The 12,410-nt window shown below is 47.6% G+C and overlaps 2 protein-coding genes across 4 annotated transcripts in view; one reads left to right on the plus strand and one right to left on the minus strand.

The window, feature by feature from the left end:
- The window catches only part of PDSS1 (prenyl (decaprenyl) diphosphate synthase, subunit 1), a 39,872-nt gene extending 28,112 nt beyond the window's left edge, over positions 1 to 11,760 (minus strand). The window contains exons 1-4 of the mRNA XM_018057041.1: positions 11,597 to 11,760; positions 4,885 to 4,949; positions 3,638 to 3,758; positions 685 to 815 (exon numbers count right to left, since the gene is read on the minus strand). Coding sequence (XP_017912530.1) covers positions 685 to 815; positions 3,638 to 3,758; positions 4,885 to 4,949; positions 11,597 to 11,755 — 476 coding nt within the window. The 5' untranslated portion in view covers positions 11,756 to 11,760. The remainder of the gene's footprint in view (positions 1 to 684; positions 816 to 3,637; positions 3,759 to 4,884; positions 4,950 to 11,596) is intronic.
- Positions 11,853 to 12,410, plus strand: part of LOC102181052 (UPF0061 protein azo1574) — a 28,195-nt gene continuing 27,637 nt past the window's right edge. For all 3 annotated transcript variants that reach the window (XM_013968535.2, XM_018057026.1, XM_018057027.1), the window contains exon 1: positions 11,853 to 12,406. In XM_013968535.2, coding sequence (XP_013823989.2) covers positions 12,100 to 12,406 — 307 coding nt within the window. In that variant the 5' untranslated portion in view covers positions 11,853 to 12,099. The remainder of the gene's footprint in view (positions 12,407 to 12,410) is intronic.

Below are 12,410 nucleotides of genomic sequence, written 5' to 3' on the forward strand. Positions count from 1 at the left end.
TTCACCAGGAAAATGTGCCAGTGTACAATATGGTCCACTGGAGTGTCCATCAGAAGACTGCCTGATGTAAAAACAGTGAAGACACTCCAGTAACATGGCAAAGAGTTTTAAGAATAATGGCAATGGGTAAGTCCTCTGTCATTTCAAGGTTTCCTTTAATGTTAAAACATGGCAGCTGCTTTAATAGTTGAAAATTTTACATATATTTGCAACACAGAAGTTGAAGACCAAAAGTCAAAATGCCCTCTCTTAAGAAAAATTTTCTTTGGCATGTTCCTGAAGGCCACAGGACTCAGGTCCTGCAGGGGGTGTGGTGGCCAGAATCTGGGCCTAACTCATGACTTTATAACCATCAACCTTCGGAAAAATGGCCCTGTGTGTACAACAGTTACAAGTAGGCATACATGCTGGCGTTCTTTGCTTCTGCATGAGAAAACTCAATGTAGCTTTGAAGATTCTAAAATGTTTATATGCTGCTGAAGTTCTCCCGTGGATATTAAAAAGTGTGGAAAAGGAAGATGCCCAGACTAGACTCCAGGGTGACCTTAGGAACACAAAGCTAGAAATTACCCACCAAAGCGGGTTTGCAGACACAAGGTACTAGTTAAACAAGAAAGTAAATGGTAACCTTGGGAAGGAAGGTTTGCTGAATAGAAAACAGAGGAGAGAAGGTAACTCACTCACCGGGAGTTATTGTGATGAATGTTACAGGCTCGGGCCATTAGCACCACAATAATTGGTCGAAAGGCTTTTCCTTTTCCATCAAAGTAGTACTCAGACATTTCCTTGAGTTCTGCTGTAGATATGAAGAGTTCCTGAAACAAAGTTTCTCTGAGTCAACAGGGTGGCATAACTACACAAAACGTCAGCGGAATTTCTTTCACACAGCTTTGATTTTAGCGTGTTCATTTCAACGGGGAAATCCAACACTTGGGAGGAAGAGGTGCCAACACTGTGTGGCCACAAAGCTGGCTCCTGCGGCTGGGCCACAAGCAGTGCCTGGCTGCCCCCCGCCAGGGGCCTACGTGCTGGGTGGGCCTGCCACTGGCGGAGACCCTGGGTGACCACGGCAGAGGGGGATCGCCAGATGGCTGGTGACAGCTGCAGAGGGAGGAAACAGGGCTGCTTGCAGCCTGGAAGGGGGAGGCGGGAGGACAAAGAGGGCGGGCTGTGGGGTCAGTGAAGCAGAAGGTCAGGGGCAGATGAGATGAGAGAAGGGCAGCATCAGCGTCTGGCTCAGGTGTTTCTCAGCCACACAAGCCAAAGGTTCACAGGGAAAGTATACAACACGCTATGCATGATTGCAAAGAGCTTATGATGGCATTAGGGAAGCAAAATTTTTTTAAATATGAAATATTCAGTGAATGATACAGTGGCAACTTGAATAATGGCCGTAGGTTCATTAAGGTTCAGAGAATAGAGAGATCAGTGTGGGCAAGAAAAACTGAGCATTTCATGGAGGAGACAAGCTATGCCTGGCGACCAGAAGCTAAGGAGGATTTTGCTTCCTGAAGAGGAGGGAGAGCTGTCCTGGGGATGGGCACGTGTGTGTCCTGTCTCTCTCTGACTTGCTAGGAAGAATCCCAGCCTGTGTCCCAGGGGCAACAAATGCGCCCAGCAGTCCTTCACAGGGCTCGAGCACACACGAGCCAGCAGGCCTGGCTCTCCCTCCTCAATGCCGAGGACAACAATAAACGCAGAGGTTTCAGAGATAAATGGACAGCCTCTCGTCTACACGGAGCTCAGAGTCTAGACAGGGGCAGGGAAACAGGACCGCAGTGTAGTGTGCCAGGGGGAGGACTCCTGTCCTGGAGCTGAGGGCTGCTGCCCAGGAGCACACAGGAGGCGCCTCTGGCTCAGGCTAAGGCCGGGAGGGCGAGAGCCGGGGCGGCCAGGTGACAGAAACCCAGGGCTGAGGACCGAAGGCCAGATTCCGATGAGGGACTTCCCTGAGGGTCCAGTGGATAAGAACCTGCCTACCAATGCAAGGGACACCGGTTCAATCCCTGGTCCAGGAAGATCCCACATGCCTCGGAGCAACAAAGCCTGAGAACCAGATACGGGAGCCTGTGCACCTAGTGCCCAGGCTCTGCAAGAGAAATCACCACAGAGAGACGCCTGGGCACTACAACTAGAGAGTAGCCTCCCTGCTTGCCGCAACGAGAGAAAAACCCTCGTGCAGCAACAATGATCCCGCACAACCAAAAATAAATAAAAACAACTTTCAAAAGAGAGAGAGAGATGAGATGAGGAGGGTGTGGAGGGGAAGGAGCGGACCGGGTCGAGGATCCTCCCCAAGGTCCTGGGTGACAACCTCACATCAATAGGATACACAAGAGAAAAAACAATTCGTACGAAAAAGCGGAGCTTCAGCTCTGCCAGTGTGAGACAGTGATGGACGCTCCATAGAGCTGCCCAGGGAGCCGGCAGAGTTTAGGAGAGAACGTTCATTCTGGGCCAGAGCCATTACCTGGGAGTCTTTAGCACGGAAACGGGTAAACTGAAGACAGAGCGAAAAGAGGAGCAACCAGCCCCAGGGAGCAGCTGGAGGGGATGGAGAGGGGCCCAGGAAGCCGACTGAAGCATGGCCTGAGGAACACAAGGGCCGTGCGGAAGCCAAGGGCTGGGCTTCGCGGAAGGGCTGTGGGCAGCAGGGTCCAATGTTCAGAGGGTCTGGAAGATACAAGCCAGCAGTGTCTGTCGGATTTAGTAGAAGTGGGCAAAGGCAGTTTCAGGTGAGAGGCTGACAGGAAGGCAAAGGGCGGTGATGGAGCCGTCGTGAAGGGGCAGAACAGAGAGAGAGGGGCTGGGAATACTGGAGTGGAACCGGGAGGCACAGGGTGATGGGATGGTCCTTTAAATGATGAACAGGAAGATGCTGGCACATCTGAAATGGATCCAGAGAATCAAGAGGGCAAGTCTGCAGACCAACACAGAGAACAGGGAATTGGGGGAGAAGAATCTAGGGCCCCAAGCAGGAGGCAAAGGGTGTGGGGCTTGACCAGATGCAGGGACGGCGCTGGAGGAGGCAGGCTACAGCAGGGGCGTGCACTGTAACAGGCCGGGCAGGAGTTCAGGGAGCTCCTCCTGCACAGCTTCTGCGTGGCTCCTCGGACAGGAAGTGCTGGCACCGTGGAGACAGCAGAGTGGGGTGGGGGCTGGCGGGGGTAAATGCAGAACCTCGAAAGGGGAAGGAAGCTGACCAGGGGAACATGAGCATCTTGGGCAGCAGAGGAGAATCCATGTGAGGCTGGGGGCCACTGAAAATTTGGGCAGCCGAATGCTTGATGAAGAAAAGTCCTGTCGGGGGCATCCCAGCGCTGATATTCAGAACCAGAGTGGAGGACAGTGGCAGGGGTCACCGGAGGCCTCAGAGCCGCACCGGCCCGGTGCAGGAGACCGGTCTGGGGGGAAAGGGTCAGAAGACTCTGTGCACGTGCCATCACCCGCCTCTAGTGGTGACTTCTGTCGCATCTTCCACACTGCCCCATACTCACTGCTCAAGAAACACTTAAAACCAGACATTTGAGAATCAGGTCTGCAATGAATGGCACGGCACACATGGGAAAACCTGCACTGTTTTTTCGTAACTCAAAGAAATCAACCTAACTTCACAGTATCGTCAAAAATCTCTTACCTTCCTGATGTCCTCATAGAGACCTTTCAAGTCTCTCCAGCCAAGCTTAAAAGGGTCAGTGTACTTCTCACCACTCAGTGTTTTACTGAAGCAGCAAGCTACTGGCGTCGTGTGATGGAACCTAAGCAGAAACGCACACAATGGGAGACTGGGCACTATTTTGCCGAGTTACTTCATTTTTAAGTAAGAATTACGCAGACCTATGCATATACATATACATGTAACAGAGTTGGAGGATGGAAAATTTAAGCCTACATACTTGCTGGGAATTAAGCATGAATGCAAAAAGGTCATAATTTCAAAGATCATATAAAATTCTGATCCTGCTCAACACTACACCAATTTTCATAACCGGGACCTAGGGAGCCACCAAAATCAAAAGAAATATAAACCATGTTCACTGTGTCGAGTTTAAAATTTTTTTTAACGGTCACATATATAAATATATATATATTTTTGGCTATGCTGGGTTTGCAGTTGCTGTGAGGGCTTTTCCCCAGTTGCAATGTATCAGGTTCGCATTGCAGTGGCTTCCCTACCCGCAGAGCATGAGCTTTAGGGTGCACGGGCTTCAGCAGCTGCAGCACAAAGGCTCATTCGTTTCGGCTTCTGGGCTCTAGAGCACTGGCTCAAAACTTGTGGCTCATGGCTTAGCTGCTCTGAGGCATATGGGATCTTCCCCAATTGGAATCAGGTGGATTCTTTACCCTGAGCTACCAGAGAAGTCCAAGTTTGAATTTTATTATACAGTTGGGCCTCTCTATCTACGGGCTCTACATCTCTGGATTCAAACAATCTCATATTGAAAATACGTGTGTGTGTGTGTGTGTGTGTGTGTATGTATTTAATAAAAGTTTCAAAAAGCAAAATTTGAATTTACCATGCTTAGGCAACTATTTGGATAGCATTTACATTAGGTATTATAAGTCACCTAAAAATGACAAAGTATAAGGGATGATGTGTGTAGGTTATATGCAAATATTATGTCATTTTATATAAAGGACTTGAGCATCCCCAATTTTGGTATCTGAGGTGAGAGTACCCTAGAACCAATGTCCCCTCCCTGCCCCCACCAATGGACGGCTGTTTCTTTTTAAGACGACCAAGATCACACAAAGCAGGTATTATGGCACTTAAATAGCACAGTCAATTTCCTGAATTGAATAGCCCACCACAATTTAGAATAGACATTTACTGGCAATATATATGACTAATAATTTTAGCTGCAATACGGATAATAAACTTACCGTGATACACCATACATATTTTGAAAGGCAGATGTTAAACTCTTCATAAGATTACAATAGGACATCTATAAAATAAAATATTAAGAAACTTCTAAGAGAATATTCATGGAAAACTTTTATAACACTAAATAAGAATTCCCGTAATTTATACAAAATAGTAATCTTTTACAGTCAGCAAAAACAAGACCGGGAGCTGACTGTGGCTCAGATCATGAACTCCTTATTGCCAAATTCAGACTTAAATTGAAGAAAGTAGGGAAAACCACTAGACCATTCATGTATGACCTAAATCAAATCCCTTATGATTATACAGTGGAAGTGAGAAATAGATGTAAGGGCCTAGATCTGATAAGAGTGCCTGATGAACTATGGACGAAGGTTTGTGACACTGCACAGGAGACAGGGATCAAGACCATCCCCATGGAAAAGAAATGCAAAAAAGCAAAATGGCTGGCTGGGGAGGCCTTACAAATAGATGTGAAAAGAAGAGAAGTGAAAAGCAAAGGAGAAAAGGAAAGATACAGGCATCTGAATGCAGAGTTCCAAAGAATAGCAAGGAGAGATAAGAAAGCCTTCCTCAGCAATCAGTGCAAAGAAATAGAGGAAAACAACAGAATGGGAAAGACTAGAGATCTCTTCAAGAAAATTAGAGATACCAAGGGAACATTTCATGCAAAGATGGACTCGATAAAGGACAGAAATGGTATGGACCTCACAGAAGCAGAAGATATTAAGAAGAGGTGGAGAACACACAGAAGAACTGTACAAAAAAGATCTTCACGACCCAGATAATCACAATGGTGTCATCACTCACCTAGAGCCAGACATCCTGGAATGTGAAGTCAAGTGGGCCTTAGAAAGCATCACTACGAACAAAGCTAGTGGAGGTGATGGAATTCCAGCTGAGCTCTTTCAAATCCTGAAAGATGATGTTGTGAAAGTGCTGCACTCAATATGCCAGAAAATTTGGAAAACTCAGCTGTGGCCACAGGACTGGAAAAGGTCAGTTTTCATTCCAATCCCAAAGAAAGGCAATGCCAAAGAATGCTCAAACTACTGCACAATTGCACTCATCTCACACTCTAGTAAAGTAATACTCAAAATTCTCCAAGACAGGCTTCGGCAATACGTGAACCATGAACTTCCAGATGGTCAAGCTGGTTTTAGAAAAGGCAGAGGAACAGAGATCAAATTGCCAACATCCGCTGGATCATCGAAAAAGCAAGAGAGTTCCAAGAAAGCATCTATTTCTGCTTTATTGACTATGCCAAAGCCTTTGACTGTGTGGATCACAATCAACTGTGGAAGATTGTGAAAGAGATGGGAATACCAGACCACCTGACCTGCCTCTTGAGAAACCTATATGCAGCTCAGGAAGCAACAGTTAGAACTGGACATGGAACGACAGACTGGTTCCAAATAGGAAAAGGAGTACGTCAAGGCTGTATATTGTCACCCTGCTTATTTAACTTCTATGCAGAGCACATCATGAGAAATGCTGGGCTGGAAGAAGCACAAGCTGGAATCAAGATTGCCAGGAGAAATATCAATAACCTCAGATATGCAGATGACACCACTCTTATGGCAGAAAGTGAAGAGGAACTAAAAAGCCTCTTGATGAAAGTGGAAGAGGAGAGTGAAAAAGTTGGCTTAAAGCTCAACATTCAGAAAACGAAGATCATGGCATCCAGTCCCATCACTTCATGGGAAATAGATGGGGAAACAATGTCAGACTTTACATTTTTGGGCTCCAAAATCCCTGCAGATGGTGACTGCAGCCATGAAATTAAAAGACACTTAGTCCTTGGAAGGAAAGTTATGACCAACCTAGATAGCATATCAAAGCAGAGACACTACTTTGCCAACAAAGGTCCATCTAATCAAGGCTATGGTTTTTCCAGTAGTCATGTATGGATGTGAGAGTTGGACTGTGAAGAAAGCTGAGTGCCGAAGAATTCATGCTTTTGAACTGTGGTGTTGGAGAAGACTCTTGAGAGTCCCTTGGACTGCAAGGAGATCCAACCAGTCCATTCTGAAGGAGATCAGTCCTGGGTGTTCTTTGTTCTTTGAAGGAATGATGCTAAAGCTGAAACTCCAGCACTTTGGCCACCTCGTGCAAAGAGTTGCCTCACTGGAAAAGACACTGATGCTGGGAAGGATTGGTGGCAGGAGGAGAAGGGGACGACAGAGGATGAGATGGCTGGATGGCATCACCAACTCGATGGATGTGAGTCTGAGTGAACTCCGGGAGTTGGTGATGGACAGGGAGGCCTGGCGTGCTGCGATTCATGGGGTCGCAAAGAGTCGGACATGACTGAGCGACGGAACTGCACTAACTGAATTAATCTTTTAGTTGTCCATTTAGAGACTGCAAACCAGAGAAAATGGTAAGAAAATTTCCCCTCCATATTACAAAATCAGTATCTGTCATTACAGAAAATATAAATATGAAAAAAAAGCAGGAAATAGAAAACATCTATAATCTATCCCTTCCCCCAAAGACTGCTCCACATTTATACCTATCTTTCCAGACCTGAAATTCCCTTCCATTTAACTAACACTGGGCAGAGTGTAGTAAGGATTAGTGTGGCTTACACTCTTAAAATCTTAAATTGGTTTAAGACAATAATCAAGATTCCCAAAGCACCTGCCCAGACAGTGAAAGAGGATTTCAGTGTTAAGAAATATAGTTACACAAACACTGCCTATGTCAAGCCACTGTTCCTGAATATACCTGCAAATGGTACTTCTTGAAAAGTAGCATTAACAAACAAGCTCAGCAGCACATTTTAATCATATTAACTTAATCATAGATCGAGAACAACAGAAGATGGCTTCTAGAAGACTCAGAGGTTGTGGTGACAACTGTTGTGCACTCTTATGGGTCAGGAAATGTGACAGGCACTGGTGACCCAGAGACACAGCAGGCAAACTGAAAGAATTCAGGGTCACAGGCATTCCAAAAGCTACTAATCTGATGTAAGAAGGACTCTTATAGGATACTGAAAGAAAACATTTTGACCAAGGACAGATTTAGCACTAGCAAAAAGAAAATGAATCCACTGTATTGGTCTTACAACCGAGACTTTACAATAAAGTCCTACAATGTGGGCTTGACTCTGACAACTACGTGTTATACAGCCAGGGAACTTGAAATTCAGAAAAGTCTGAAAAACTGATAATACAGATATGTTTACAACACATCAAAAGAAAAAAGCACCTACAGAACAGTGTGCACTATGTGATTCTGCTAAAAATTTGTATAGCTATACAAATAAAATCCAGGGTTTGGAAGCACATCAGTTCAGTTCAGTTGCTCAGTCGTGTCCAACATAAGGGGGGTATTAAAAAAAGGTTATTTTGAAATAAATCAGATCATGGGAGTTTTTTTGCTTTTCATTAATTCATATTTTCTGAGTTTTCTCTAGTGAACACATACTGCTTTAGATGTATTAAAATGACATTAGGGACTTCCTTGGTGGACAAGTAGGGGAGAATCCACCTTGCAATGCAGGGCACATGGGTTCGATCCCTCATCAGGGAACCAGGATCCTACATGCCTTGAAGCAAGGCATCCTTCCTATGCTGCAAGGAAGGATCCCACATGTTGCAACGAAGACCCAAGGCAGTCAAATAATTTTCTAAATGGCTCATTATTTTAAAAAATAAATAAAATGACAATAAACGCTGACTTTGCCTGGCAGGCAGTGGCCGAAAAAGGTAGCCCAGAGTTGTATCTTCCCCATGGCGTTACATATCCATTAATGAAGTCCCAGGCATTACAATGTCCTAAAGAAAAAAACTGACAATCCTCCTTTGAATTCAACTTAACGTGACACTTAACCTACTTCTTCAGCCTTCACACGTAAATAATTCACATGAATTTAGTATTTATTATAATATGTATTCAATTTGAAACCAAATCTCTAAGTGCAGTGAAGAGTTAAAATTACACAGCTAGCATAGAGGGCTCTTAATTACTGGGCAACTCCTAGCTTGTTTAAAGCCTAGAGGGCGGGTCTTGGCTCAAATCCCAACATTTCCTAGTAGTTATCTTGAGACAGCTTTCTGATACAATCTATGCCAAAGATGCTGGTACTAATTGAGCGATTACAGGTAAAGTTCTTGGCTGTGAACATTTATAGGATGTATTCAGCCAAGCTATCTTCTGCTTTAAAAGTATCTTGGGGCGAGGTTTTTTGAAGTCAGGTTAGAAATACACAGAAGAGCTGTATTCAAAGGGTGTTGTGGAACTGGGGCCACCTAGGGGCCACGACTAGTGCGAACATCAACCATCTCCCAAATTTGATTTTCTATCTTTCCATCTCATACGCTCCCCTGAAATTCAACTTGCCTCCCACGAAGTTACTTAAAAAAAAAAAAAAGAGAGAGAAAATGCTGAGTAAGAATCAAGACATACCAACTAGTGATTTGGCACAATCAGACACACCCTGGTTTTTGTCCTATCGCAAGATATGTGAACACTCTCAGTGAAAAGGTTGAGAGAATGTACAAACATCAGTGAGAGGAGAGCTTTGCTGGGAGAGCCGGGTGTGGCTTTACTGTTGCTGCTCTTTGTCCCCAAGGAACATTAGGCCCTACGAGACTTGAACTAGCCAAAACACACCCTCTCCTAAGACAGACACCAGAAGGCTCCAGTATTAATTTACAGCGAAAAATACCACTGACACAGAAATCACAAATATACGGTATCGGGTTTCTCTGGTGGCTGAGAGTTAAAGAATTTGCCTGCCAATGCAGGAGACATGAGTTCGATCCCTGGTCCCAAAAGATCCCACATGCTGGGGAGCACGAAACCCGTGGGCTACAATTATTGAGCCTGGCTCTAGAGCCAGGGAGACCGACTACCGAGCCCACGTTGCACAGCTACTGCCGCCTTCACGCCCCAGAGCCTGTGCTCCGCAAGCAGAAGCCAATGCACTAAACTGGAGAGCGGCCCGCTCGCTGCAACTAGAGAAAAGCCCACGCAGCAAGGCCCGGCACAGCCAATAGACAAATAAACAGAATTAATTAGAAAGAGAGAGATACAGTACTGGGATTATCAGCAAAGCTCCTCCAACAATCCTCTCCAGGAAAGCACCCTTTATGTACCTAAGATAATTGCTTAATGGGCATGGATTTTTTTCAAAAACAGATGCGTCAAAGAAGAATCAATGTCATCAGTAGTGGGTGCATCCCTCTCTGCAAATAACATCCTCATTTGCAGTACTAGGAATATCTGAAGCCTGGCTAGGACAGCACTTACATGGATCCCACAGTCTCTCTATTCCCCATATTCTCTCTTTATTGTCCCTTCCATAGACCAGCCCAACTGCCATTCTCTCTTCAAGTGTCTGTTCTGAATAAATTGTGATTTATGTACCCATATGTATCCAAAAGCAGACACTTAGAAATGCTGCTGCTGCTGCTAAGTCGCTTCAGTCGTGTCCGACTCTGTGTGACCCCAAAGACAGCAGCCCACCAGGCTCCCCGGTCCCTGGGATTCTCCAGGCAAGAACACTAGAGTGGGTTGCCATTTCCTTCTCCAATGCATGAAAGTGAAAAGTGAAAGTGAAGTCGCTCAGTTGTGTCTGACTCTTAGCGACCCCATGGACTGCAGCCTACCAGGCTCCTCCATCCATGGCATTTTCTAGGCAAGAGTACTGGAGTGGGGTGCCATTGCCTTCTCCACTTAGAAATGCTACATATTTTATATCGGGAAATGGTATTTGATGGGTACACGGAAGTGTACCAAATCTGAGACAGGAGAGAGCCCTAAATTCAAATAAACATTTTTAAAAAAATGAGTCTTGCAGATGAGAGGCAAACACTTAACAATAGCTATGTGACAGGAGAAGTCTCCAAAAGACAGTGAGTCCATCGATCTTGCGTGGTTATACTATCCAATACGAGCTTAGCCTACAGCAAGTTAATCACTAAAGTGCAGAAAAGGATTTTACAGAGCCATAGAAACTTGTCAATACACAGGAGCTAAACTGACCACAAAGGCAGCAAAAAAGAGATGGGAGTCCAAACGCAGCAGGAGAGAACACCAATGTTTAGTACTCAGATTCTGACTCTACTTCAAGAAGTCAGACTTAAACATCAAGGTTTCTCCACTTCCGCGGCATCCTTGGGCCTCTTCTTCCAGCCGGTCCAGTTGCGCCCTCCCTCCGAAGCAACTACCGCACAACCGATCTCCGGTTCACTATGAGCATCATCCCCGCGTTCTCCACGAGACCTATTCCGAGGCTACCCCCGCCCTCCGCACCTCTGAGGGCCCAGAGCACCTTTTGCCCTAAAATCCCAATTAAGTTCGGTTGCCCCGGAAACCTTGACTGTTAACTCGAAAAGAAACACCTGCAGACGCTCTCCACGAGTTACACAGACTCCAGGAGAAAAGTGGGCTACACCTGCGCTGCCCCGGATCCTGCTCCTCGTCGCCCCTTCCTGACACCCAAGACGCTCCCGGGTCCCAGGACACCGCTCTGCAGCCCCGGGCGGGGCACCCCCAATTCAGGCGGACGCCGGGCGCCCACCCCTCGGCTCGGTCCCATCCTCGGAGCCCCGCCAGCCCAGGGCCGCATCCCAGCGCGGCCCCACGGTCCCCGCCCGCCGCGCGTGCAGCTTGCGCCCCATTCATTCCGCGGCGCCGCTGTCATTGGTGCCGTGACCTCTGCGCCCGGCCGCGGCGTGCGCTCCCCGGCCTCACCTGCGCGCGGGCGACGGCGACAGTGGCAGCGGCGGCGACGGCGGCAGCCCGCGGCGCAGACAGTGCCGCGCGGCCGGCGGAGTTGGGCCCGGGGCTCCGCGCCGCCTGCCTCCAAGAGCAGCCGCGCCGCCACCGCCACGGCCACCAGCACGAGGCCATGGTCCGAGTCTGAAAGTCGCGGCAGGGCGGCAGCTCCGCCTCTGGCCCGGCGGCCCCTCCTCCCGGGACCCGGAGCCGGAAGTCCGGAACCGGAAGAGCTTGGCGTAGCACGCCTCGCCCCTTCGCTCTTCTGATGGAGGACCTTCTAGCTGGAGAGCTGGACGAGCGGCCACGAAGGTTACTCCGCGGCGGTTGGACCCTTCGTACCTCCGCCGGCCGCCAGGCCGGGGGAAGCCAGCGGGACCTTCCTCCTGGGAAGCGGCCTCTCCCGACCCCGTCCAGCTCGTGCCTCCGGCAGTCACCGCCACAATCTACCCCTGGCGGAAACCAGCTGTCACCTAGAAATGCTACAGGGCGCCCGACAAACAGTCCTTAACTTTCCTTCTGCGTTTTTAGGCGGAAATAGGACGCAGAGGATCGAGTTCCTGTTTTGCTGCCTAATTTGGAGGCTCCAGTTACCGCCGCTGCTTCTCTGGGGCGTCACCTGCCACGCCGTTGTCGGCTCCTTATGGCGATCTAGCTTTCAAGGAAATGCCAACTTTTTGCACCTTTCCAGGAACAGGTCAAACCCTGAGCAGGGCTATTGTGAAAGAGGAGCCAGACTAGTCTCCTCTCTCGACTTCTGGACTCTCTCCTCTGAAAACCTCATAGGTAT

Source organism: Capra hircus, chromosome 13 (genome assembly GCF_001704415.2).
Source record: "Capra hircus breed San Clemente chromosome 13, ASM170441v1, whole genome shotgun sequence".
NCBI lineage: Eukaryota > Metazoa > Chordata > Mammalia > Artiodactyla > Bovidae > Capra > Capra hircus.